At 42.3% G+C, this 16527-nt stretch overlaps 1 protein-coding gene across 2 annotated transcripts in view; it reads right to left on the bottom strand.

Annotated features, from left to right (window-relative positions):
- LOC122662058 (uncharacterized protein slr1919) overlaps positions 1–16527 on the bottom strand; it is a 161087-nt gene that overhangs the window by 58190 nt on the left and 86370 nt on the right. For both annotated transcript variants that reach the window (XM_043857616.1, XM_043857615.1), the window contains exons 9-10: positions 2879–3081; positions 2520–2681 (exon numbers count right to left, since the gene is read on the bottom strand). In XM_043857616.1, the coding sequence (XP_043713551.1) occupies positions 2520–2681; positions 2879–3081 (365 nt within the window). The remainder of the gene's footprint in view (positions 1–2519; positions 2682–2878; positions 3082–16527) is intronic.

Below are 16527 nucleotides of genomic sequence, written 5' to 3'. Positions count from 1 at the left end.
AAGAGAGGAGAGAGAGGAAGTGGCAGTGGTGTTAGGGTACGGCGGAGAGAGAGAGAGAGAGAGAGAGAAAGAGACTAGGTCTTTGGTGATCACAAGATGATTTGGAAATTATGACTTGTGTCAATAATGACACTAGCCCCGTTTATTTATAATGATCTGAAGTAGGGTTACAATAGAGTTACAATACAATGACTAAAAAGACTAAACTACCCCTCTACCCATATTACACCCATATTACAATACCATATTACAATAATATATATAAAATATAACAAAAAAAAAACTTTCGACACCGTGAGGCCATAGATCAGGCTTTAGCATCTGACATAAAAATTTCATCACCAACTTTCAGGTATTTATCATATTTAATATTTTGGGGGAGAAGTTCATTACTTGGAATTGTTGAATGTGGCCAAATCTTCACCAATATGCAACACATGATGTCATTGGTGTGACGTGGCAACCCCCAGCACCGTATTCCAGCAGTGTGTAGAGTTGAGGTGGAAAAAATCAGCAAACAATGACTTTTCTCCTTCTCATAGTTGAAACATGCAAAACTCATGAGTTTTGGTCAAAATTTCAACCAGAAGTCTCGAAACAATGCCTCATGTAAAGCCCAAAAATTCGCATTGCCGAGATGATATGACATGAGGTCAAAATTTTGGCGAAACACCGAAATTTCGACCGAAATTATGTCAATCCCTTAATTTTCCTTCCATTTCGTCTTGGGGCCTTTAAAAAATAACAAAATTTCCATAATATTGCCAATATTTCGGCGAGCTTTTAAACAATGGTGCCTTAGCACCTTGGCCCTTAGGCGAGCGCCTAGGAGAGCCCTTATTGTGTAAGGAAACTCTTAGAATATGACATATTTAATAGTTTCCTGGATTCTAAAATAGATTCTATTTTCTTGACAGATGGGCGACTAAATGCCTTGGGAGCTTGAGGTCCTTGAGCAGCACTTCGATGCCTCGCCTTGACAACTATGATATCATATATGGCTTGTCTGACTTCCTCCCATCAAAAGTCCTCTCAAACCAGACTTCATTGTCAGCAGAAAAGAGATCAATCTATCCCTCCAGCAATAACCATATGCGGTAGAGGAAACTGATACATCTTTTGACTGCAATTCCTTTTCCCATAAATTTGACCAGTGGGAAAGAGCAATTTTTTACAACTTGAGAGCTCTAATAGATGACTCACAGAAGATTTGAAAATTTTGAGCTGTAATAAATGAACATCAATGGGGGTGATACATGTATTCATGGTTTAAAGTATCGGTCCGTATCGTATTGTATCGGTATCGGTCGGTATCGATACGATACTGACCGATATGTCTCTTCTTTTTTTTAAATGTATTATATCGAATGTATCGACCAATACATGTCGATACGATACGATACGTATCGATGCACTCGATACGCACTAATATTACTGTTTGTTTGGGTTTTCTGCTTCACGAACTAAATCTCAGCTTTTTCTCCCTTCGGGTCGTGCCACAAAATATGTCGGGTCGGGTCGGATCCACATCGCACTCGAATCCTTGGAATACAAGACATACACAACACTTGAAGGGAAAGGTAGGTTTTTTTTCAAAAAACTTGATCTTTTCTTCAAATCTTGCATTTTTGTTCTTTTGTTTTATTTTTTTTGCTATGATTCAAGGAGAATAGGTTCAACTAACTTTTAGATGCATGCTTTGTATACATTTGCAAAGATTTGAACTCTTGAACTCAAATCCACCATTTTTCACCCAAAACCGAAAATGGCTTCCTTAAGGGTCAGTATTATGCTTATGTTCGGTCAGTACACAACATCATCCTAGTTGCTCTTATTCTTGAAGGCCCTTATAGACATGAGTTTGATCCACCCCGACATTTTTCATGGCAATAGAGTGATTCTGCATGTAAGAAATCTCATCTTTTATAACAATTTCAAAGTGTTGCACTTGTCTGGTTATACATTATTCACAATTCTTAGTGTATATGCACGATATATGACATATATTGCTTGTTTGTATTGTTTTTTGTGTCCAAAAGTGTATTTTCATGTGTATTTTGATCATTTTCATGCTTTTTTGCACCGATCGATACATATCTCCAATCCGATACGATACGATACCTCTCTTAAAATCGCCCGACCGATACGATACCCAATACCAATACTTTAAACCTTGCATGTATTTAATGATTTTAATCAATTATTTAACAGACAAGTTGAAGAAATTTTATATTTAAAAGCAAATACACACAACAAGTGAAAAAAACAAGGAAATAAAAAAGGAAAATCTCAACCTTAAAGCACCATGAGTTTGCCAATTCATTATCTCGACTAACTCATATTCTAGCATTAATAATTAGCAGGTTAAAAAGAGATAATAGTTCAAAATGGATAATAATGAAAGAAAGAAACACGTTATATATCTTTTCACAGAATATCTCACAATTACGAAAGAAGCACAAGCAAAGTATCTGAAGAAGTCAACTCTTCTAAGTAGATTGATGCCAAAAAACACATACCACTTGGATGAGTCCTACACGGAAATGACGAGGAATATCTCCCATCATTCCGAAGTCAAAGTATGCAAGAGATCCATCCACAGTTGCAACTAGGTTTCCCGGATGGGGATCTGCATGGAAGAAACCTACTTCAAGCAGCTGCCTCAATGAGCAATAAAGCCCCTGAGAAATCCATTGGAAATACAACTCTGTACGTATTAGACAGAAACAGATACCATTTGTTTGACAATAAATATGACTCAATGACATGATAAGTAAAGGTCAAAACTTGTAGTATTGCCAAGAAAGTAAGAAACAAACAAATCCCAGTGTACATTGTTACACTAATAAAATTAAATCTTAAAGAGACTATCAAATACCATATCAATAAGTCCCTTCCGGTTTAAACAGGCTCTCTCCATACGATCTGCATCTGTTAGCTTGATCCCTTCAATCCATTCCATAGTAAGAACAGCCTTACGAGTGAAGTTCCAGTGTATTTTGGGCACCTTAATACAGCTTATTTTCTTGTTTACAATATCATCAACAGCCAGTGTTTGTTTTGGAACATTCTGAACATTGTCTGTGAATTAAAAATACTTTAAGATCACTATGATTGCTTAAGAAACATGAATCCTACTTTACTGAAATCATGAGCAACAAAAAATCGAAGGAAAATAATATATATTAAAAAATAAGTTGAGTCAATGCCTCCTTTGACAACATAAAGGATTTTCAATAATTAAAATATTATAGATCTCTGCCACTTACAATTTAAAATAAAATGTATATCTTTTCAACCATTAACATTCTCAAATGCTGAACAAAAGAACTGGCGATCCTGAATTCTGTTCTGTTAACACTTCGTTACTTGGAGTGATGTCTGTTCCCCTCCGGCTCCGGCCAGTCATGCTGCTTTGACCCTTTTCCTTCCTTTGTTATGCCGTCTTCCTCTTCCATGCCATCCCCTCCTCCACCTGCTATTCCCCTGGCTTCGCAGCCTGCTTCCTGGAGTTCTCTCATTGCTCCGGTGGCTGGTTCTCATCCTGATGGTCTCCCTCTCCATGTCGTTGCCCCTGCCTCTATTGGCACCTCCAAGGTCGCTCTCTGCCCTCCTGATTTTCTCGCCTCTGAAGCAAAGCTCAGGGAGAATTGCCTGGTTGGTCATTTCCTAGGCTCTAGACCTCCATTTCACACTGTCAAGTTGTCTCTCTCCAAACAATGGAGGCCGCAGGGTTCCCTAGACTCCTTCCTCTTGGACAATGGATTCTTCATCTTCAAATTTTCTTCCGACACCGATAAGATTCATGCCCTTAAGGGTGGACCTTGGCTAGTTGGTAAAAAACCTATCTTCTTGCGCCAGTGGCATCGACATCTCCAACTCCAGCGTGTGGATCCCACCACCATCCCCCTCTGGGTTACTCTGTCGGGCCTCCCCCTACATTACTGGTGCACTGATGGGCTTAGTACGGTTGGCTCTGTCTTGGGCACACCTCTCTTCTCCGATGTGAGAACTCGTCGCAAAGACAGACTGGCTTACGCAAGGATTTGTGTAGAGGTTTCTGCGCTGGATCCCCTTCCTTCCTTTATCACGGTGAAAGAGGGTGAGGACTTCTCCTTTGATCAAGAGCTTCACCATGAATGGAAGCCACCTCATTGCGAGGTTTGCAAGACTTTTGGCCATGGCTCTCAGCTCTGCACCCCCTTGGCCTAGACCTCCTCTGGTTTAGCTCCTTCTGTTGTCGAAGGCGAGTTGTCAGGCCCTCCTCCCTCTGCTGTTGTTGAAGGTAATTGAACCAGCCACCCCCTGCCGTCGTCAATGAGATGTCGGGGATTCAATCAGGCGCAAGGAATCTTTGCTCGACCTCCCGGGGAAGACCTAGAACCAGGATCCGTCACCTGAATCATCATCGCTAGAAAGAGGCTGGGAAGTTGCTTCAATCGAGCTAGTAGGCTTTCTCCAGAGACCAGAACAGGTTCAGTCTGCTAGCTACTGACGATGACGCTGAGGACTCTGTCCCTGACTTGTGCCCCGCAAAGCTCTCTTTTGATGTTATCTCCCGAAGCAGGTTGAGGATGACGCAAGACCTTTCCCAAGATCCTTCCATTCCTGGCTCTACTGGTGCTTTTGCTCCTGCTGGTGCTCCGATGTCGTCAATCTCCATTGGAGCCAGTTCCTTGGCGTCTAGCTCTGCTACCGTGACTGCCCCTGGCTTTGCCTTCGATTCTTGGTGCCCCTGAGGCAGCTTTGCATTTGGACGAGAGTTTTACTAAGCTCCCATCTGCTTTATGCCCTTACACTGTGGGCCCCTCCACTTTTGAAACTTATGTCCCCCCTATGGTCCCCTCTAGTCAACTTTTCTCTTTTGGCTTGAACCCTTCTGACCCTGAGCTCAGCCCCTCATCTCTTAATGACCCCTCTCCTCCCCTCTCGGGTTTGCAGGTCTCAAACCAACCCATATCTCTTAACCCATTTGGACAATCGTCTTCTCCACCCGACAACTCCACTCTCCTCACTCCTCTTCCCCGCAAGTCATATTTGCCTTTGACCAACTCTGCTTCCTCCTTTAACTACTGCTACCACAGGCATCACCGCAGTGAAACTTGATCAAGGTCTGTTTTGTCCAGGCTCTGTGAGCCTTTGTTGCCCCTTCCCTCTCTTTCCAAATGATCCAAGGATTCATTTGGAACACCAGGGGCTTGAATTCCCCTTCCAAGCAAGCTGCTGTTCGCTCTAAGCAGCGCCAGTCTCGGGCCAACTTTTGTTGTCTCTTAGAAACTCACATTAAAGAGCCCAACCATGATAAAATTTTGCTTTCTCTTGCTCCTGGCTGGTCATTCCTCTCTAATTACTCCCATCATCCAAATGGCCGAATCTGGCTTTTTTGGACCCATCAAAAATCTCTTCATCCCTCTTGTCTTCTTCTTCCCAATTTGTCCATCTTTCCATCTCAGACTGACTGGGCCACTTTTCTTTCTTCTTCACTGTGGTTTATGCCCACAATAGCTTTTCTTTGAGGATTCCTATGTGGACTGACCTTCGTTCTATTGCTAGACAATATGGGTCTCACCCTTGGGGCTTGGGTGGAGACTTCAATGTGATCAGATTTAGCCATGAAAAGCTGGGAGGTGAGGATTTGGATTTGTAAGCAATCAACTCTTTCAATGAGTGTATTGAGGATATGGGGGTGGATGATCTTAGATGGACTGGATTTCCCCTAACTTGGTGCAACAAAAGAGCTGGTTCTCATCGGATTTTTTGTAAACTTGATAGGGTGATGGTTAACGAGGAGTGGCTTTCAGCCTTCCCTTCTTCTCATGCTACTTTTGACAACCTGGACATTTCAGACCACTCCCCCATCTCCCTTGCTATTCAGCCCTTCCCTTCTTTTAGCCCAAAACCCTTCAAATACTTCGACATGTGGTCCTCTCATTCCTCTTTTTTATCCACAGTGAAAGAAGCCTGGGAAAAACCAGTTACTGCTTTCTCTAGCCCCCCCCCCCCCCCCCTCATTGCTTTCTCCAGAAAACTCAGAAATGTTAAGATGCCCTCAAAGATTGGAATTCCACTACTTTTGGCAACATATCCCAGCAGGTTTTGGATTGTTAAGGATAGACTTGGCTCTATTCAATTTCAGCTGCAATCTGACCATTGCAATAGTGCTTTAGCGGATGAAGAAAAAGTTACTTCTCTAAAGCTCTCTTCCTTACTTGCTCGTGAAGAGCTTTCTAAAGCAGAAATCTAGAATCAAGTGGTTAGAGCTGGGTGACTCAAATTCTGCCTATTTTCACAAATCTCTGAAAGCTAGAGTCAATGCAAACTCCATTGTTCAGCTTACAGCCCAGGATGGTTCTATTGTCTCTACAATTAAAGATATTAAAGACTTGGCAGTTCAGCATTTCATGGGAATCTTCAGCAGCTCTCAGATGATCTCTCCTTCCATCCCGAATGGCTTGCTCAACAAGTTCATTCCTCCGGCTCTCCTTGACTCTTTGAGCTCCATTCCTAAAGAAGATGAGATTGTGGTTGCCATCCACTCTCTCAAGGTGTCGGGAGCTCCTGGTCCTGATGGGTTCAGTTTGGGTTTCTTCTTAGCTGCCTGGGACATCATCAAATTGGATCTTATTGCTGCCATTGTCAGCTTCTTCTTCAACCCTAATCAGGTCAAAGGTACCAATTACACTTTTCTTTGTCTCATCCCCAAAATGGATGGTGTGCCTGCTATGAATGATTTCAGGCCCATTGCTCTCTGCAATCTCCCGTACAAATTCATTGCCAAGATTCTTGCTAGGCGGCTCAAAAGTGTTGTGGATCTCCTTGTCAGTGACAACCAATCGGCTTTCATCCCAAGAAGACAAATCTCGGACAATATTCTTATTTGTCATGACATTGTAAGAGGGTTTGATAGGAAAAATCATTCCCCCACAGTCCTCCTGAAGATTGACATCCATAAGGCCTTTGATACTTTAAGGTGGGACTTCATTAGTCAGGTGATGAGCAAGATGGGATTCCCTTTTATCTTTGTCAATTGGGTTCAAGCTTGCATCTCTTCCCCAAAGTTTTCAGCGCTAGCTAATGGCAGCCCGGCAGGTTACTTTGAAGCCTCTATGGGAATTAGGCAAGGCTGCCCTCTCTCCCCTTACCTGTTCACTTTGGCCTTGGAAGCTCTCTCCAAGGAAATCCAAATTTGCACAGATCAACAGCTTATTGCGCCTTTGCCTAAGTGTAAAGCTCTCAAGTTAACTCACTTGGCCTTAGCAGATAACCTGATGATCTTCTCAAAGGCTTCCATTGACTCTCTGGAATCTATTATGCTCTGTTTGCAGCATTTTCATGAGTTATCGGGCCTCCGCATCAACCCTTCAAAGACTCCCATTTTTTGCTGGGGTATCGAAGCTGGACAAGGCTTCTTTTCTAGAGAAATCTAGCTTCCAAGAAGGTCAATTGTCTGTTAAGTATTTGGGTCTTCCTTTGATCCCTGCTAGGCTTTCAACCCACCACTGCACCTCGATGCTTGATCTCATTTGGAAAAGGCTTCAATTATGGAAAGGCAAGCTTCTCTCTTATGCAGGCAGGTTGGTTCTTATCAGATCAGTCTTAGAATCTTCGTATATCTACTGGTCTGGCATCTATGGGCTGCCTCAAAATACTAGTAAGTCCTTGCAAACTCTTTTGGCTTCATTCCTTTGGAAGGGTAATGATTTTTCCAAATACCTTCATCCTCATAACTGGGCTGCCGTGTGTCTGCCGAAGAAAGAGGGTGGCTTGGGCATTAGAAGAATCAAAGATGTGAACTCGGCTGGTATCTTCAAGTTAATCTGGAAGATTGCTTCAAAGCATAAGAGCATTTGGGTTGATTGGATCTACTCTAGGCCCCTTCGGCAGGATTCCTTCTGGACAGCTTCCCCGTTGTCTGATTCTTCTTGGGTCTGGCGCAAAATCTTAGGCTCCCGTCACTTGGTCATTCATGTCATCAAATCTCAGATTGGGGATTGTCTCTCTTCCTATCTTTGGCTGGATCATTGGTACCCAAAGGGGATCCTCCTCCCCTTTATTACTCCTCGGATCATTTATGCTTCAGGTCTCCACAGGCTCTCTTTGGTAGCTGACATCTTAGATCAGTCTGGCTGGTTTCCTACTCTTACCTCCTCTCCGGATCTTGCCCTCATCTAGAATGACCTTCCCTCCATCCTCAGAAGGCCTTTGGGCAGATGTGACTGTATAAATTGGTTGGCAAACAATACATATCTCTTCTCCTCAAAATCAGCTTGGGATCTCATTCGGCTTAAGGGTCCTCTAGCCCCCTGGAGAAAGCTTCTTTGGTTCAAGCATCACATCCCTAGGCATTGCTTCACGGCTTGGAGGATCTTCAACTACTGTCTTCCAACTCAAGCCTTCCTTCTGCATCGCCACATCCTTGTCTCCCCCTATTGCTACCTTTGTTGGAACAATGTGGAAGACACTGATCACCTATTCTTTGAGTGCCCTACGGCGGCAGCGATCTGGAAAGGCATCTTACTCAAATGTTGGCCAGTCTCTAGAAGAATTCTTCCTTTCTCCCGTGAATGGATTTGGATCGACATGACCTTTACGGGTCCCTCTATATGTGATACTGTTGGAAAGCTTGCTTTTTGTGCAACTATGAACCATATTTGGATGGAGCGTAATATCAAGAAATGGACCTCCAACTCTAGGTCCTTTGGGATTTCATTTCCTTTGAAATTAAGGTGAAACTATCGTCAGCTCCTCCCTCCTTTTGTCCTGATACCCCAACGAACAGGCTTATTGATGTCTCCTGGGGTCTCTCTTTTGTCTCACTTGTTTCTACTGGCCCTCATAGCTAAGGCTCTGGCCTCTTATTTTTTGTTTTGTTGCTCCCCTTCGGGGGTTCAGTAATTCTTTTTTCCTCTTTGGTAATGAATTTCTTATTCACAAAAAAAAACATTCTCAAATCAAGGAATGGCCAGGAATTTACAAATATGGAAGATATTGAGAGAGGCGGTGAACTACTTCAAAGGTATTTTCAGCCCGATGTACCTGCCTGTCAGAGAGCAACTACCAGATAGTTTGATTGACAAGTTTCTCGATGAAGGGCAGCGAAACTTCCTTGGATTTATCCCTGGTGAAGAGAAGATTTTATTAGGTATCAAAGCAAATAAGGCACGCAAAGCTCCAGGTCCAGATGGGTTTAGCATGGGTTTTTTTGCTTCTGTGTGGAGCATTATCAAGGATGATTCTGTAAGAGTTGTACAGAGCTTCTTCTTTGACCCCAGACAAATCAAGGAGGTAAATTGAACTTTCATTTGCTTAGTCCCAAAAGTGGAGGGGGCTCGGGCCACTTCGGATTTTAGACCTCTATAGCTCTTTGCAATCACATGTATAAATTTGTGGCCAAAATCTTAGCCAATCTTAAGAAGATGGTGGATGATTTAGTGAGTGCAAATCAGTCTTCTTTTATTGGGTGTAGATGTATCTCTGATAACATCTTATTATCCACTGAACTTGTGAGGGTTTTTGATAGAAGTTCCCACCCTTCAGCTACTATGCTAAAGGTGAACTTATATAAAGCTTATGATTCAGTAAGATGGGAGTTTATTGTTGTAATATGGGCTTTAGTCCCACATTGCTTAGATGTATTCTCTTCATATGGTTTCAGTATTATAAATAAAGCTGGGCTGTGATCACTTAGATCAAACCAGGAAAGTGTTTGTCACTATGGATGTAGTATTCCAGGAGTTTGAAGCTTACTTTAAATAGCTGGAACCTCTGCAGGGGCAGATTATAAGTGGTGAAGAGGTCCCGCTGATTGCTCTGCTAGACATTGAAATACCTACTATAGAGGATACCTCTGTTGAATTCGAAGAAGGGGTTACTAGTCAAGAACAGGAAGTGGGACAGCTACAACAAGAAAAAATTGTGTACACTCAGGGAACTGATTTTCCTTTGGACGGCCCTCTATACAAAGAGACCACCACCACTAATCCTACTTAATCGGCATCTGCTCTTGCTCCAAGTCTTGCTCCAAGTTAGATTTCTGGTAAGCCCCCTATTGATCCCAGTCTTGATTTACCCATTGCTGTTCGGAAATCAAAGAGAAGTTGTACATTGCACCCTATTTCCAACTTTGTGTCATATAACCCACTAACTCCTGCTTTCCATACCTTCATAGCTTCTTTATCCTCTGTTTCCATCCCGAACAACTAGCAGGAGGCTATAGCCGAACAGAAATGGAAGGATGCGATGAATGAAGAGATGGATGCCCTTGAAAAAAATCAGACCTGGGATTTGGTGAGTCCTCTACCTGGAAAAAGACCTGTTGGTTGCAAATGGGTCTTTGTAGTGAAGCACAAGGCTGATGGCTCAGTGGAGAGATACAAGGCGAGGCTTGTTGCTAAAGGGTTTACTCAAACCCAAGGTATTAACTACCAAGAGACCTTTGCTCCTGTAGCAAAGATGAATACTGTACGGGTTATTATCTCTTGTGCTGTGAATCGAGGATGGGAACTCCAGCAACTTGATGTGAAGAATGCCTTCTTGCATGGAGATCTAGAAGAAGATGTCTACATGGAGATACCTCCTGGTTTTACTTCTTCGAAAACTCAGGGAAAGGTATGTAAACTGAAGAAGGCCCTGTATGGTCTGAAACAGTCACCTAGGGCTTGGTTTGGCCGGTTCCATAAGGCTATGATTGCTTATGGGTACAAGCAGAGCAATGCTGATCATACGTTGTTTGTGAAGAAGGTAGGATCATACGTTGTTTGTGAAGAAGGTAGGACAGCAAGTGACAAAGCTGATTGTCTATGTTGATGATATAGTGATCACTGGCAGTGATGCACAAGAAATACAGAAGTTGAAGGCTTATTTGAGCACCGAGTTTGAAGTCAAGGAATTGGGTAGATTAAGGTATTTCTTAGGGATTGAAGTTGCTTATTCAGCTAAAGGCATATCTCTCTCATACCTTAGATTTGTTACAAGAGACAGGGATGCTTGGGTGTAAACCAACAGATATCCCCCTTGAGCCCAACACACATTTGAAGCGTAAGGACGGTGACCCGGTAGACAAGGGCAGTTATCAGAGGTTAGTTGGCCGATTGATCTACCTCTCACATACTCGGCCGGATATCACATTTGTTGTAAGCCTTGTCAGTCAATACATGCATGATCCTCACTCTTCTCACTTGGAAGCAGCCTATAGAATTCTCCGTTACCTCAAGTCATCTCCTGGAAAAGGAATCTTGTTCTCTCCTCATAGCCACCTCCGGATAGAAGCATACACTGATGCAGATTGGGCTGGCAGTCTTGATGATAGGAAATCCACATCCGGGTATTGCACATTTGTTGGAGGAAACCTAACTACTTGGAGAAGCAAAAAACAAGCTGTTGTAGCTCAATCTAGTGCTGAAGCTGAGTTCCGAGCTATGGCCCACGGTATTTGTGAACTTCTTTGGCTCAAGGGGCTGCTTCAAGATTTGGGGATGGTTAATGATCTTCCTATGCGACTCTACTGTGATAGCAAGTCCGCAATCAGCATTGCACACAATCCGGTTCAACATGATCGTACCAAACATGTTGAGATTGACCAACATTTTATCAAAGAAAAGTTGGAACAAGGGATAATTAGTATCACATTTATTCAGTCTAGTGATCAGTTGGCTGATATCCTCACCAAAGGAATCAGTCCTAAGTTATTTTTTCCTATAATTAGCAAGTTGGGCATGTTTGATATGTATGCACCAACTTGAGGGGGAGTGTTGTAATATGGGTTTTAGTCCCACATTGCTTAGATGTATTCTCTTCATATGATTTCAGTATTATAAATAAAGCTGGGCTGTGATCACTTAGATCAAGCCAGTATTCACGGAATTCCACAATTAGGGTAGTTTTGCTAATGTTAAAGTGTGTCAAGTAATTAGGGCTGGAAATAATCTCTATTAGAATATCCAAATCGAGATTATCTCCCGCCCTAATTACTCGATACACTAAAAATTTTATTCCGGTTGATAGCCTATCATATGAGCAAAAAGTCTAGCCAATTTCAAATTGTTTTCAGATTACAGTTAGGACTTGGTCTTTGAGATTCTTTATAAACAACCTGTATCCATCCATTTGAGTAGGTGGAATTAATTGAATACAGCCATATGAGGAGGTGGAATGAATTGATTTTTTAAGATTGATTTACTTTCTGATTACTGTTTTTTCTATTTAGTACTTCCGACACATCGTTTGCAAGCACTGGTTTGTCTCACTTTTCCATTCCTGTTCGATCCATTGCTGTTCTCCTTTCAAGACTATCTTTTTAGATCCAAATTCTTCCTTAAGTTTCTGTTGTACTGTTTGTTTCCTCTTCCTATACTATTTTGTTCTTCATTGATTTCTCCATAAATACTGCTACTTATCTTCCGATTTTTTCTGCAGTGACAGTAAAACTGGATTGGAAAAACTTTTATAACCCATCCCAGACACCACATTTTAGACTGAAATCCAGAGGGGTGTTCACAATCAGAGGTGTGATATACTCATATACATTTCTGGGTTTCAGACCAAAACTCAAAGGAAGCTATGAGATATTAACCTGTAACTAGTATTGGTTCCTTGCTAACCACAAGGGCGTGTTTCAGGGTTTGTTTACTAATTCTCAGGTTGTTTCCTGAGTGACTGTCGTTTGGGGTTCAGAGAGTTATCAATTAGCTACTTAATCCTAAGATTTTGAATCGATTGGTGTTCATATAAGAGTGTTCTCTCAATCGAAGCAGGTTCTCCTCACCGCTGGTTCCAGTTCCTAATGTGGGGAAGAAGTATTGTTCCTTATTTATAAAAAAGGACACCTTTGTTTAATTTACACAAAAGTCCCTCTTCTCTTAAGTTTATTTCTATCTTTTCCCCATTATATTCTAACATTCCAAAAAAGTCCCTTTCTTATAACTTTGTTTACCAATTTGTCCCTGATACTATTTTCCATACTTGGTTACTTGGTGACGCAAGAAGCAAGCTGTAGTTGTTCGATCCAGTGCAGAAGCAGAGTTTCAGGCTATGGCCCATGGAATATGCGTTCTTTGGCTCCATGGACTTCTTCAAGATTTATGTACTAATGTTGAACTGCCTATGTGCCTTTATTATGACAACAAATCAGCAATAAGCATTGCACATAATCCCGTTCAACATGATCGTACCAAGCACGTCGAGATTGATCATCACTTCATCAAGGAGAAGCTAGAACAAGGAGTCATTTATGTCCCTTTTATTCAGTCTAGTGAGCAGTTAGTTGATATTCTCACTAAGGGAATTAGTAGGAAGAGTTTTTGTTCTATAGTTAGCAAGTTGGGCATGTTTGATATTTATGCACCAACTTGAGGGGGAGTGTTGTAATATGGGTTCAAGGGTATTTTTGTCATAAGGGTATTTCAGTCCTTGTATCTCCCAGTGACCAAGTCTGGTCCACCTACTAGTGATGGTTCTACCTCCAACCTTTGTGATGAGGTTCAGCAATTGCTGCGCCGTTTACAGAATCTTGAGACATCCACCTCCACATCCACAGGGGCATCTTCTTCCTCTGCTACTTTGGCCCATATAGGTACACCGACTTTCCTCACTACTACTTCTACACCCTGGATCATTGATTTAGGTGCCTCTACTCATATGACTGGCAAGTCTTCTTGTGTTCGTTCCCTTCCCCTAATTCCTACACTTCTCCTGTTATCCTTGCAGATGGTACCCCTACACCAGTCATTGGTCATGGTACAATTTCCATTAACTCTTCTCTCAATCTCTCCTCCGTCTTGCATGTTCCAAAATTTCCTGTTAGCTTCTTGTCTATTAACCAATTAACTAAGTCTCTCAATTGTTTAGTAACCTTTTTTCCTTCATATTGTGTTTTTCAGGATCTTCACACGACGAAGACGATTGGTGGAGGGCGTGAAAAAGATGGACTGTACTACCTCTCTAGTGCTGCCCCTACTGCTTCCACTACTGCTACAACTGTTGATGAGGTGCCTGCCTTTCAGTGGCATTGTCGGTTAGGTCATTTATCTTATCTAGGTTAAAACTTTTGTTTTTGCAGTTTAAGTCTTTATTAGATTAAAGTGTGAGGGTTGTAAGTTGGGAAAGCACCATCGTGCTTCATTTCCCTCTCGCACCATTTCACGTAGTCCTAGTTCATTTTCCTTAGTTCATTCTGATGTTTGGGGTCCTTGCCGGGTCAGTAATAGGCATGGTTTTCGTTACTGTCACTTTTGTGGATGATTATTCTCGTCTTACATGGTTGTATCTTTTGAAGGATCGTTTAGAGTTTTTATCTGTATGAACAAATGTTATCAATGAAACAAAGACTTTTTTTTGTGGTGAATAAAAAATATATTACCAAAGCCCGAGGGGGGCGAAAAGGAAAGAGTGGGGGGGACATACAAGGGGGGAGAAGAGGGGGAGGGGGGAGAGAAAAAGCCCCGAACCCAGTTAGGGGGGGGGAAGGGGGCAGCAAAAGAGCACTATCTAAACCCCAGGAATTTACAATATGCTTGTTCCTTGGGGTGTCCAAAAACCTCTTGTGAGGGAGAAGCTGGATTTTGGAGGAGACATCCAAAGAGATGGCTTTCCAAATCAGGTCAAAAGATCTAGATTTGGAGGTCCATCTCCTGAAATTCCTCTCCATCCAGATGTGATAAAGGGCAGCACCAAACACAAGTTTACCTATAGTGCCACAGATAGAGCTTCTGGAGAAGGTCATGACCAGCCAGAGCCACTCTCTGGCAAAGGGGAGGGGGTTCTGATGCGAGGACAGATGGAAGAGAGGGCCTTTTTCCAGATGGTGGAGGTGAAGGGGCAATCAAAGAAAAGGTGGTCAATGTCTTCAACCCCATTCCAGCAAAGGATGCAAGAGGTAGGGACATGGATTCTCCGGTGCAGGAGAAAAGCTTGGGTTAGGAGGCAAAGGTTCAGGGCTCTCCAGGCTAGGAAGCTATGGCGAGGGATGTGGCCTTTGAACCAGACAAGCTAATGCCAGATGGCAGTAGGGGCGTGAGGCCTAACAAAGTTCCAGGCAGATTTAAAGCTAAAAAGGCCATTCAAGGAGGGGAGCCAAATGACCTAGTCCGCAAGGGGCGAAGGGGAGGGAAGGGGGGGAACGGAATGCCAGATCTGGTTGAGGATTGGGGGGACAGGAGAGGGAGGAGACCAAGATCCAAGAGAGATGATGGAAGAGAGGGGGGCAGACTTGGGGATACAAGAGGAGTAAATAGAACGAGCCCCAAAGGAATTATAGAGGACTCCCATGGGGTGCCAGGGGTCAAGCCAAAGGGAAATGGAAGAGCCATCAGCGATGGAGGAAGAAGTGGCGCTGAGGGCTAAGGGCCGGAGAGAGAGGATCTTACGCCAGACCCAAGAGCAGTCCGAGGGGGTGGGGGTAGTCCAGATGGAGTCAGATTTGAGAAGATGGGAGTAAACCCATTAAACCCAAATGGAGTCCTGTTTGGAAGAGATCTTCCAAATGAGCTTGAGAATAAACAAAGACTTAATTTGGCTTATCTATTCAAATTTTTCGTTCGACCCAATTTGACTTACCTGTTCAAATTTTTCATTCTGACAATGCTTTGGAGTATGTTCAAACTGAAATTTCTGATTTTTAAACCTCTAATGACATGATTCACTAGACTAGTTGTTCCTATACTCCACAACAAAATGGAATAGTGGAACGTAAAATCGACATTTACTAGAGGTGGCTTGTGCCATTATGATTCATATGCATCTTCCCAAGTTTTTTTTATGTGATGCTATTTTAACTGCTTGCTATTTGATTAACCCTATGCCATTCTCTCTTCTTTCCGACAAGTCCCTCTTCTCTTTTTTATTTCCTACCTTATCGAGTTTTAGTTTGCTTCCCCGGATTTTTGGGTGTGTGTGCTTTGTTCACAACTTACATTTCCATGGCGATAAGTGTTTGCCTAAAGTCCATTAAGTGTGTTTTTCTGGCGTATTCTCGTACTCAGAAAGGTTATCATTGCTATGACCCTATGATGCAGCTCCAAGAAGGAAGAAGAAGAAGAGGCCCTGAACTTAGGGTTTGAATAGGGAGCCGTAGGTTAGGATTTATATTTTCCATACTTAGTTATTTTTCTGTTTTTTAGATTGAACCGGTTTAGAATTGGTTGCATCCAATTGGTTCAATGGGTCTAATTTAAGTGAAGTGTTCCTATTGGTTAATAGGCTCTTATATCCTATTGGCTAATATGGACTTTTCTTTAAATTAGTTGTTTTTTAAGTTAGATTCTTTTATTTTAACTAGTAGGGGTAGTTAGGACAATTTACTATTTTAATTTAATTAAGTTAGATTAGAACTCTCCCTTCCACGATTTTAGAAGGAAAAGACATTAGAATGTATTAGGATTTGGCCTTAGGCCTTTATTATAAATAAAGTGGATCGTGGGAGGCTCCCCCACATTGAGATTTGAATTTAAAGAAGACAGAATTCATGGCTGCTTGCTGCTGCTCCTGGCTCCCTTGTGAGTGTATGCATCCTTGTGGGTTTATCAAGGTGGA

The sequence above is a fragment of the Telopea speciosissima genome, chromosome 5 (genome assembly GCF_018873765.1).
Source record: "Telopea speciosissima isolate NSW1024214 ecotype Mountain lineage chromosome 5, Tspe_v1, whole genome shotgun sequence".
Taxonomy (NCBI): Eukaryota; Viridiplantae; Streptophyta; class Magnoliopsida; order Proteales; family Proteaceae; genus Telopea; species Telopea speciosissima.
This window is presented reverse-complemented; position numbering and strand designations above follow the sequence as displayed.